The sequence below is a fragment of the Centruroides sculpturatus genome, unplaced genomic scaffold, assembly GCF_000671375.1.
Source record: "Centruroides sculpturatus isolate CEXI.00-Female unplaced genomic scaffold, Cexi_2.0 scaffold255, whole genome shotgun sequence".
NCBI classification, from domain to species: domain Eukaryota; kingdom Metazoa; phylum Arthropoda; class Arachnida; order Scorpiones; family Buthidae; genus Centruroides; species Centruroides sculpturatus.
In genome coordinates this window covers 488,577-501,656 of record NW_019384705.1, presented here as the reverse complement: position 1 = coordinate 501,656, position 13,080 = coordinate 488,577, and the positions used below count along the sequence as shown (strand labels likewise).

At 27.0% G+C, this 13,080-nt stretch overlaps 2 protein-coding genes across 2 annotated transcripts in view; both read left to right on the top strand.

The window, feature by feature from the left end:
* The first annotated feature begins 2,203 nt into the window (after positions 1–2,203).
* LOC111627667 lies at positions 2,204–2,680 on the top strand. The gene has a single exon (XM_023371271.1). The coding sequence runs from the start codon at positions 2,204–2,206 to the stop codon at positions 2,678–2,680; it is 477 nt and encodes a 158-aa protein (XP_023227039.1).
* Positions 2,681–5,216: 2,536 nt separating this feature from the next.
* LOC111627659 (mucin-6-like) overlaps positions 5,217–13,080 on the top strand; it is a 134,756-nt gene continuing 126,892 nt past the window's right edge. Inside the window, exon 1 of the mRNA XM_023371258.1 lies at positions 5,217–5,271. Within this exon, the coding sequence (XP_023227026.1) occupies positions 5,232–5,271 (40 nt within the window). The 5' untranslated portion in view covers positions 5,217–5,231. The remainder of the gene's footprint in view (positions 5,272–13,080) is intronic.

The following is a 13,080-nucleotide window of genomic DNA, read 5'->3' as shown; positions in this document are numbered from 1 at the left end:
ATAACTTTAAAATAAAATGAACGATTTAATCTTATTATGAAAAACACAAGTCATATAAAACATAACTTATATATAGCCTATGTTTCTGTTAACGATAGTTATTGATTTAATCAAAAGAAAACTTGAATTCCATTCGGGCAAAGATCAAGCATTTTGTCACGCCATATAAAATAATTGGTAGTCAACCTAACTTCTAAATAGTTATTTTTAGTAGGCAATTTCGAAAAATCGAAATTTTATGTTAAAGAGTCATGTTCACAATTAAAAGTATTACAGTAAAATCATATTTGAAAAACTTAATACATTCCATTCGACTATTACAATGACTTAAACGATTATATATATATATATTTTAATTACAAAGAATTAAAGAATTTTCAATCACCAATCTCTTTCGTTGATAAAAGGAAACAAATTGTTATCATAGTTTTACTTTTTATTGAAAAAAAAAACCACCTTCTATGATATATATATATATATTTTTGAATAATAATTTAACAGTTTATTAATCCATTTGTCCTATTTCACACTATTGTTCTATTATATATTTTAACACTATATACATCTATTGAAACTTTTCAAGAACAGTAGTGTTATTATTTAAATTTTATTTATTACTTTGCATACATTTTCGAAAATATTTCAATTATAATCCATAATTTGTTATTAATGTACAGTACTATTATTTACAAAAACTTGTATTCTGTTTAGTTCTTTTATTAGACTGAAATCTAACATTAATGCCATTACTACTGTGTACCTTTAAAAAAAATCATTAATTATGTCTCCGAAGTAAATTACTTTTTTAATCGAAAATAATGTAGTAAATAATATGTTTAATCTTGAAAAAATCGTATTATAGTAGTTAGAAAATAGTTTTCTTTCATCATATTAAGTGATATCACGTAACTTGAAAAAAAAAAAAGATTAAAGAGAAAGATAAATACAGAAGAAAATACAAATGATATTTTATTTAATAATATATATAAACAAATAACAATTGATATCTAAAAAAACGTATTGGTATCTAAAAATACCATTGAAAAGTTTGCTTGCAACATACAAAACACAGGCAAAACAAAATAATAAATAATATATTTTGGAGATGTGATCCTACTTCCATATTAACAAATAGTTTTACTTTAAAAATTTTATCTCGTTTTGCTATTGATTTATTTCACCTTGTCAAAGTCAAGATTTCCTCCCCTTTTTTTTAGTTATTTTTGTTAATAATCTCTTCACCGAAATCATTAGTTTTGAATTATTGTAAAATCTTACTTAATTTTGCCTTTTTGATACTGAATATCCATTATTAAAATGTTATTCTCTTATATTTAATAATAAAACTTTCAAAGGTTTACAGTTTCAAATAAGGGTAAATACATATACAATAGAAATTTTTTTATTATTTTAACATAGTATAATATTTAAATAAATAAAAAATTAATGAAAAAAATAAAAGATATGATTATTTTCTTTACGAAACGAATAGAATAAACAGTAAATTTTTAGTGACACTTTAAAAAGAATCGATATCTGTTAGATGTTTAATGCTACCACTAATTAGTTTCCCCTACCAATTAAATCTCAGCTCTTCCACCTTTAGTAGTACTCTTTTCAATTTAATTTAGTCTCTATAGCAACAGCATGATTCCTCACACATAGATAAAATATGAAAATTATACTTATTAAATTTCTTATTTTTAATACCATGTAAATTAGTTATAACAAACTTACAGGAAAATAAAACTCATTGATAAGAAAAATAAATTTTTGTTAAATCTAAACTTTATTAAAAAATATTTATTTTCTTATATTAAAATTTATATTATTATTCATAAGTTAAATAATTTATTATATGAGAAATAACNAATTAGAGACATTATTGAATATGTTCCAGTATCATTTGGATCTTGTCGAGCAATTTAAAAAATATCATTTGGGGCTTGGGCGACTCGAGTAGCGTGTCGCTACTCGAGTCGCCCCGAAAACGTTAAAAGTTTTTTCAAAAACAACAGCGTGTTCGGGTGGCCAAGGAAATATTTTCTCAAGGTAAATCTTTTTAAAATGCATTGTTTCGGGTGTTGAAACACGGATTTACTCTTTTGACACTGACCAGTTCAATAATAAAAAGAGTGAATGACGCTCTAAGGGTGAAGCAAGACCGAAAAGACTACGTCAAAGTCAGTCAAAAATCAAGGTTATGTTGACTGTTTTCTTCGATTGTCCTGGTGTTGTGCATCGCGAATTCATTCCAACTGGCCATACTGTCAACAAAGAATATTATTTCAGCGTTTTGCGTCGTTTGCGTCAAGCAATTTGTAGAAAACGACCCGATCTATGGCGAGAAAATTCGTGGACTTTGCACGATAATGTAGCTGCTCACAATGCTCTTGTTGTTCTGAATGTTTGGCCAAAAACTCAAAAAAATACGATTCAACAAGCTTCGTATTCACTCGATATAGCATCGTGTGACTTTTTCCTGTTTCTCCGACTAAAATTTCGGCTTCGTTGTCACCATTTTAACTCAATTGATGCCAGAAAACAAAATTTACGCGAGTCCAGAAGGAGTTTTGCAAAAACGGCTCTAAAGAATGTTTCGAAGATTGGAAAAAATGTTGGTATAAGTGCAGTGGGAGGGATTACTTTAAAAGAGAACGAAATAAATTTTCATGAATAAATTTAAATCTTGCGTTTTATTGAACCATTTCCAATACTTTTTGATCAAAGTGATAAAAACATGTTTTCTATTCTTTTTTAAAATAGACATCTACCTTGGTATCATAGAGGGCCAACGTAAACTTTTGAAGAGCCGAATTCCAAGATTGTACAAGGCAAAAAAACTACATTTATATGTGCTGTACTTTATTTGTTACAAGTCATTTGAATATTCCATTGAATTTCTTGTGTATTAAAAAAATTCATTGTCAAATATTTAAAACCATAATAAAATTTTTAATGCCGATTTTTTTATATTAAAAACTCAAAAGACCTCTCAAAATTCAAGCGAAACTTTCGGTTCCTCTTGATTTTTCAGAGGCCTTAATTTAACCGATGGAACACACAATGTATATTATTATACGTGTCCAGACAAACGGGCGATTATTTTGTCACAATTTCCATGTGCACTTCTTTTTTTTTTGTTTGAATGAGATGTGTTCGCGTATCTTCACAATCACGTAATCTAGGGAAAACACATTTCTTGTTTCTCATTTCTTATTTCTGTTCATTTACTAAATCCATGATACATTATAAAACTTGCCCTTTTAGTAGCCGTGGGCCTCCGAATGGGTGAATCCAATATCGCCTTTGTGTTTTTTTCTTATGAAGCCGCAAGTGAACGAGCGAAATCCACGCAAAATCTACAAAATCCGTTTTAATACTGAAAATTGGAAAAAGTCTCGGGTATCACAGCTACAATTTGTCGCTCGTGGGTATGCGATTAATCGCAAGAAACGGTGACTAGCGTTGTTTTGCAGCGCGACTAAAAGTTGTTCGTGTGAACGTATCCTACGATATTGCAATTGTGTCGCCTGTAAATTACTTTTAATTTATACACTCAAAAAAATGACACTTTATTCGTGTTACATCTCGATTTCATATTGTATGAATTAAGACTAACTTGATATAAATATAAATTTTTTTTAAATTTTCTTTAAAGTAGAGAACTTTTTCATCAATAATTATTTTTTTGGGAGGTGAAATTTATAACTGGGATGATGCATAGATGTGATTTTATATCCCTTCAGTGCTTTAATTTTATATTCTAAAATTGTTATAGTCAGAAATTCAGACTACATCAGGCCATTCATTGTCGCATCCAGAAGTGGGGTCTGGCACTCTTGATGTAAAAGTAACAAAAACACTAGTAAATTTTCCAAAAATCTTTTTCCAATTAAAATTCATTTAATTTATATTGTGTCCTATCTTCTATTTCTACATTACTTATGAATTAATAGTCACATTTTGTTGAATTCGCATTAAAAATTTTTCTATATTTTCAATTTGGCTCCTCAAGATTAAATCTTGAGTGCACCACTGACCTCAATTGTCTTCTGGAAGATGGCTACACTCCTGGTATTGTTTAAGTCTTATACTGTATATATCTTAATTTCTTGAAATACAGTCGACCCCCTATAACACTGTTGATTATTCCGTTTTATATGAATTCCACGTTGTACGAGTCACTTAGATTTTATAAATACGTGAGCCGTTCTGCCCGGCACACGTATTTGTAAAATCTAAGTGACTCGTACAACATGGAATTCATATTAAACGGAATTATCAACAGCGTTATAGGGGGATTTACTGTATTTTCATAACTTGTATCTGAAATTAAACCAATAACAAAGTAGAAAGATAAAATAAACTATAATACAGTTAAATTAATGTGATAAATTTAAGAATAATGTTTATGAAAAGTTGCATTAATATTTATGCAGTATATATACTAATATTATATTTATTTATGTTAAAGTAATTATTAAACTATAGCCTATTAAATAACTACTTAAGCATCTAAATTTTGAATCACTTCGGTTATTCTTAATTTATTTTTATAAATTTAAAATATTTTACACAGTTATAATAAATGCATACTTTTTGATGCGTAAATCAAGATATAAATAAACATGGGGCTAGAAGAAATCATCGCTGATTGGTTTGTGTCAAGGATTCCGATTGGTTGAAGTGGAACGTGATATCATCAACGAATTCCCAAAGTATGTGAATCAGCGACGATCCTGCAAACTAGTTGATGCCGTCGCTTTCGTCGTGACGTCAGATGATCCTTATATAGTCACGTGATTGTTTTCCTTCGATGATCTGGCGATTTGAAGGTTCATGCAATTATATATTTTTTCTGAAACAGAAATAGATAACTTCTCATAGATACTCACACACTTATAAATGTAAACACATTAATACGGGCCTATTCATTAAATACATAAGAAATACTTAAAAATTGATTGCTAATTGAAAAAAAAAAACAAAAAGAATTAAATCAGAGAGAGCGATATTTGCATATTATTTGCATTTATTTTACCATATTTTATATTTAATCTTCAGTTGAACATCATAAGAAAAATAATCTTTCTCATTAAAAGTATACGTAAACACTNACGAATTCCCAAAGTATGTGAATCAGCGACGATCCTGCAAACTAGTTGATGCCGTCGCTTTCGTCGTGACGTCAGATGATCCTTATATAGTCACGTGATTGTTTTCCTTCGATGATCTGGCGATTTGAAGGTTCATGCAATACATTAATTAGTAAGCAATAAATATAAAATATCTTTTCTAATATATATATATAGCCTATATATATTCTGTAGTTTCAATAATTCAATGAAATAATTATGATATTCTATTATTATACAGTATTTAAATTTGTGTATAACTTAAATATGTGACAAATATTTCATTACACAAACGTCTGACTATTATTGCACGAAAAATCCAACACGTTGAATCAGATATGACGTTGAGTGACGTAGACTCGAGGACTGTTCGAACCTACGACGATCGTATTAATTTACTTTGACTAGTTTGCGCTTAGCTTAAAAGTTATATATCTCTTTTATTTTTAGCCTTAGGCAACCTACGCCATTATTTACAACGATTTTGGTTGTATTAAGTTAATATGTAGCCTACCAGTACTTGTTTTCCTCTTGTAATTCCTCTTCAAATTGAATTATTACATCTAATTAACAGCTGGAATTTTGTTAATCCTTTTTCCTTGCTATGGAGAAAAAAAATGATGATGTATAATTTATGATTTTTTTTTTATTACCAGTTTTTCATGAAATAAGTTATAACCATTAACATCAGTTCTGTACTTTTAAGTAACTTTTACATACAATCTTGTATATTCTTACTCACTTTATTTGTTTACTCTAAATTTTTTAATTAAAATATAATTAAAAATTGCAATAATATACATTCGATTTTAAAATAAATAACTTTTCATTTCTCATTTTAGTTACAGAAAAATATTCTTTAATCTAAACTGTTAGACTTTGTAATTTATGAATATGTAAAATAAAGGTTATGAATAAAATCTATAGAAATTCTTCATTTCTCATTGAATTTTTTTTTAAAAAAAAGATAAACTGTCACTTTCTCTTTGGTTTCTTGATATAATTTTTAAAAAATTTCTCTTTTACTACTTTTTCAATCAGTTTCTTTGCTTTCAAATGTGTTCTTTTTTTTCTTTATTTAAGTTGTTTGATTAATCCAATGATTGTTCTTTCTTTTTCTAATATCTCGTAATATGTCAGAATTTTTTTTCTCTCTCTAACTGCGACATTTATTGAAAGAAAAACAAACATTAAACTAAAAAAATATTCCAAGAATCTTTAAATATAAATTCTTAGAAATGTATTTAATGTTCATGTTTTCGAACAAAATTATAGGACAATTCCAAAAAATGCTTCTTTATTATACTTATACGTAAATACATTATTCGTTTGGTTTTTCATTTGCTTACTCATTTTATTTATTTATTTATTTATTTGAAATTTAAATTTCCAGAGACTGGATGAGGGATTATTACATTTCAAAATTTTAATGTGTTTATTATTTAAATATATTTATAATTAAACTCATATTGTTATAACCTTAATTATGATTACAAGTCGACCCCCCTATAACACTGTTGATTTTTCCGTTTTATATGAATTTCGTGTTGTATGAGTCACTTATATTTTACAAATACGTGTGCCGGGCTGTGAACGGCTGACGTATTTGTAAAATCTAAGTGACTCGTACAACATGGAATTCATATAAAACGTCAAAATCAACAGTGTTATAGGGGGGGTCGACTGTTATTCGCTATCAAACTCGATAGTTTTAGTTGTTATATAGTCATTTAGTCTAAATTAAAACTTCTTATACCAATTTTAAATTTTAATACTAGAAAATTGTGTACTAAAGTACTAAAAATATATTACGTTTAATGTTTTATAAGACGAAAACTACGTAATAACAGTCTTTAAGTTTGTGCTAGTGTTATCTTTATCCCTCTTCCTGTACTTTCTAATTTTGTTAATGTCTGAAAAATATTTACAACCTGCTGGAATTTCAGACTAAAAATATACTTAGCATATTTTTTTTATTAGGTATTTACATAAACTAATTTTTAGAAACTTGGCTAAGTTAATAATAAAAATTTTTTTTTAAATAGCTATGTAGTTAAAGATTTCAATAAAATTAATTATTTATATTATTTTTTATGAAGCTTTTCCTAGATCAATTCTTAACCACAAAATTAAAGCTTGAAAGCGCATCTATTTGTGGAGTTATCGAAAAGTGTATGGAGAGATGAACGGTTTTTATTCTGCTAAAAACACTTTGACAACTTAAGCTGGAAGATCATTAAAAAAAATAATAAATAAAGCTGAATTTATAACATAGCTACGTGATATTTAAATCAGAATTAATTCAGGAATAAAATATATATATATATTTTTTTTGTTCTAAAATGTTAACAACTCACACAATAAAAAAGAGATTTTTTTTTAAAAAATCAGTTTTAATTAATATTATATCTTTCTTAATAATAAATATAGAAAAGTGACGAAATTATTTAAGCAATTTGATGACTAAATAGGCGTTTAATATTAATTATTATACATCTAGACGTAGACCTTTTCCAATAATTTATACTGTTAATATACAGTAACAGGATTATATAATGCAATTTTAATAATTTATTATTTATTCTCCATTGCGATATTTTATAATAAAATCAGATTAATGTAGAATTAATAATATCATTTTATTCAACACGCTATATTAAATTGCTTGTTAATGTATTGATATTATTCAAATTACCAAATCCATATTGAAAGGATTTTATAACACGAATAAGTCTTAGGCATACTTCAGTATGTATTATTTATTTACACAAGATAACTCAAAAATAATAATAATACGAAATAAATTATTAACTGAGTTTTTTTTCGTGTTATTTATTAATAAAAAAATTGCGACAAACTTACTACAGATTTATGTCAAAAGTTGTATTACACTGTAATGGCAAGAATTGCTAAATGCATTGATACGAATGGACATATTATTGTATTATAATTCGGCATTGTTTTGTGTTCTGCGCTTATATTGAACATATATTGTGTTTTGCTAATAAAATTTCTCTTATAAAATGAATAAAATATTGGGTTTAAAAAAAAAGGTAATTAAAAAATATCTTATTTCTTTCTTCTATAAACAAGTAGCAACAGAAATAAATAGCCCTAATTAACACAGTTGTAAAAATGAGGATAAAGTAGAAATAATTATAAAATAATTAGATATCACAGCTTGAAGATTATAAAAAAATATTAAAATGTGGATCCCATTTATTTCATCAATCCATTAATTTTAGAATCTGGAAAGTAACTTATTTTGTAAAGGAATAAATGTATTATATAGGCCTAATTATAAAATAAATTCTGTATACGAATAAATTAGTGCAAAACCAGAATTTATTAAATAAATTAAAGTTAATTTACGATACAGATTTCCATCCTAACGATAAGAATCTCTGAGGGGGTCAATCATTTTATTAAGAAGTCTTTAAATTACCAATGATCGTTTGAGGGTTGGCTGATAAATTAACTTTTATCATATTTTACAATTACAAAGAAAATAATTAAAATTACAAAGAAAATAATTTATAATAATAACTAATAGCCTATGTTTCTAAATTTTAGTAAAATAATACTGTATACTGTACACAGTTTTGAATTTTTTGTTTGTACTGTATTTAATAGAAAAATATTAGGCTAATTCTTATTTGATTTTATCCTATTTGTAATTTATTGTTATTTTATATCAGTATAGAAGGGAGTTAGCGAATTACAGTATATCTAACTTTGAAAAAAGGTCGGCAAGCAAAAATAGATTGGGAATCCCTGGTCTTATTCCAAAATCAAGTACAGTAGACCCCCTTATAACGCTTAGATACGTTCCACTTTATAAGAATTTTACGTTGTAGGAATCCTTAAATACACGAGCCAATCACAGCCCGACACATCTGAAGTTTACGGACTAAGGCTGTTTGAAAGGTTTTCTTCTATAAAATTAACCGATTCTAGACTAATTCGACTCAACATTTCCAAAACACGTATAATTTTTTGGGAATAATCCGTATAAACTATGATATAAACAAAAAATTGTAGGATTACTTACCGAGTGTGCACCGTTCGACTACGACGTTGCTTACGCTTGTTTTCGTCGCGGAGCAGTGCACCAAACAGCGGCTGCGTTTTCTGATAAATTATTTTTCTGCGAAAAATTCGTTGAACTTTGGAGACATCATTAATATAAATAATTTTTATGGCCGTTGAATAAGAAGTGTTTCTTTCACAAGAAATGTATAAAATTAGTGCTGTATTAGACTTACGGTACCTAATTTACATACTGTACAGACGATAATAAACTCAACTTACTAGCCTAAAATCTCCGTAGCGTGTTGCCAGGCGGCAGAAAGCATATATATAATTATAATAAAGTTACAATAAATTAAGTTAATATATAATTATATATACAGTACCTAATTTATATATAATTAATATATAATTATATGTACAGTACCTAATTTATATATAATACTGTACAGACGATAGCAAACTCAATTTACCCGCCTAAACTTTCCGTAGCGTGGCGCTGGACGGCGGAAAGTAGTTCGGCTGCTCATCCACTATTGGTCCAGATTCGACCAATCTTGTCGCGACACGAGTCGGCGACGACGTTTTACGAGTCCCTTTATACGAATACTGCCGCAATTTTTTCGCTACGTTATAGGAATTTCCGTTGTAGGAACCCACGTTATAGGGGGTCGACTGTAATTAGTATATAACTAATGCGCTTTCTTCACCGATCACGAATTTAAATTTGGGTGGAATTATTGCAGATTTCGGAATCAATCATTAAAATTTTAATGAGAGATTCCAAAACTCTTCAGAATTTATATTTTATGAAATAAATTTTAGTCTAAATTTATAATTTCGAATACATGGGAAGAATAAGGAAAGAGAAGGAAGGAAGATATTGGAAAGAGAGAGGCATATGCTTCTCCTTAACCTTAATCTTTTAGATACGTAATTCTTTTTAGATCTATCTACAAAAACATTAAAAAATACACACAAAAATATCCCCGAAACTCTTCTAACGATGATATCTGGATACGCTTCTGGAAAGAGATGTCTGTTTTTTATTACGAAGACTGACTAGACTTATATTAAATCAAAATTTAATATTCTGGATTAAAAACAAAAAAGTAACTAAAAAAAAAAGCCATTTTATAAAATGAAAAAGATGCTTTTACTTATCTAAACTTTGAAAGTTTAGTTTTCAGACTATTTAAGATAAATTTTCTTAAAATAATCATATATTATTTAGGCTATATAAAACAATTATATAGATTAATTCTAAAATTTGCAAACTAATATATTATTTTATTATAATTAATTATCATGTGTATGATCATAAATCAATTCAAACTTTAAAACAACCATAAAATAATATATAACTATAAATAGGTTATTTATAAATAGACCTAGGTAAAGTGACATTTGTAAAAAAAAAGAAAAAAAAAAAAACTGATAACTTTTGACAGATAAAACCAGAATAATGTTAATTAGATAAAACAATTACAAGTACTTTTAACAATTGTCTTGTCACGCAACGTTAAAATATATATAAATTTAGTTTTAGATCTGCATAAAGGATAAATATATACAGTACATATACTAAGCTATACATTTATAATATATACAATGTATACATACAGGTGTATAGTTCAAAATTTATTTTCGATGATAGAAATTCAATTTATGACACAATGGTAAAAAAATCGAAAAATTATTATGCCGGACTGCAATTATAATCATATTTTAATTAAAAAATCGAAAGTTCGTACACAATTAATTAATCGGGGTGTCGGCCCATAAGTTTTTTACGTGTGGTCTCGATTTCCATCTATCTAACTCCGTTTTCTAGATTAAGGAAGAACGGGCGACAATGGGAATCTTTAGCTATGCCATTTGAAAATTGCAACCTAATAAGAGTTCGATTTACGACGTTTCTCTTAAGAATAGTTTTTCGTGAACCGATTAAATCATGAAAAACTATATTGTAATACGCTGTTAGCCATTAAAATTACTAAACCATGAAGGCTGCACGAAATTTTCATAAAAGGTACAACATACTGGGTGCTCTGTACCATGAAGACTGCACGAAATTTGCATGAAAGGTACAACATGCTGGGTGCTCTGTACCACAAGATTATTAATCAATTTGATCATGTCTTACTTTCATTATACTGTATGTGTGAAAATAAATATTATTCTGCTCTTTGCTTTCTTTCCTAGTGTAACAATTTTAATAGGCAGCAGTGTAGTGTATATATTATATTAGATATTTTTAATGTAACTAATGCTATTTTATCAGAATATTAGATAATGCAAAATTAATTTCAAATCACGGATTCCCGCTTTAAGAATCTAATTGTTGTCGAGAAGCAGACTTTAAGAGAATCGAAGTAAATCTAATTCTAATTTCTCAATAGCTCAGTGTCGTAATGTTCTATCTCTGAAAAACTTTGAACTGTACTGAACCATACCGAAATCGTTAAAAAAAAAAGAAATACAATACAGTACTTAAATATGGCACTTCATACGATCGTAATAGAAAATTTATTCCAGTCGTAAAAGCGGGGGGGGGGAATCTATTATATATTGTATTATCATTTTGATTAGAATTCTGTCAATTGCAGAGAGGTGTCATATTTTAGATATATAATCAAATACGTCTAGAAAATTTGAAATTTATATATTTAGAATCATGTCAACCATAAAAGATATTTAAGTTAAAATTCGTGTTCAATATTTGCTTATTGCTAAAAATGCTGAACGTTATAAATAAATGCAGTAATTATTTGTAGACAAAATTTTAAAATAAGATTTGACATTAACCAAAAAATTAATAGAAAAAATATTTTTATATTCGCAAAAAACTAAAGAAATTTCTTTTAATTTTTATATGGAATTAAATGCACGCAACAGACATGAAATTGCAAGAACTGACGTTTCGATTTTCTTCATTATTTTTAAAAAATACTATTAATATTTTGCCTAAATATAAATTTAATAAAAATGATCTTACTTATATAAAAAGATAAATTAGATTTAATTGTCGCGTATTTTTAAACTCTCTTTTATATTGTATACTGTATTTATTGTTATTGTTTATATTTAAACGGTTTTATTATTAAATGAGATACTTCTTTCTTGCCTATGGATATTATTGACTTAAAACTTACTAAAATATAAAGGAATGTTTTAGTAATTTATGTTTTATTTTCTTTTATTTTATTAATAATAAACTAATAACGTAATAAATTTAACACAGAAATGTAAATACAAAAAAAGTAAGTACACTAATTCAAAAAAAAATCGTTAAAAACAAAATAATAATAATAATAATAATAATAAATAATATACAACAACACTCGAAGACATTACAATAATAGAAAATAGCACAGAAGAAATTTTTGTATACATGTAATATTTTATTTATAATAAACTGTAATATGTAATAAAATTAATATAAAAAAATGATGTTGTAAACTAATATGGAAAAATGTCTTCATTTTTAACGATTAAACTCAAGTTATAAGCTGCTAGTTATAATCTATAACAAGCGCTCATTTCTAAATTGCGAAAATCGAAATCATGTAAACATTCCACAAAGTGACATAGTACTGTTTGTGTTTGACTAATTTTAAATTGAAAGTGTCTATACTCAGTTAGATTGCAGGAAATTATACACTTTCCCTTTAAATTTAATTGAATATAAATGTTATTATATTCTCTTTCAGCTGAAATAAACTAGTAATAAAATAAATGGATCTAAATACAGTCGACACCCCCTATAACACTGTTGATAATTCCGTTTTATATGAATTCCATGTTGTACGAGTCACTTAGATTTTACAAATACGTGAGCCGTTCACAGCCCGGCATACGTATTTGTAAAATCTAAGTGACTCGTACAACATGGAATTCATATAAAACGGAA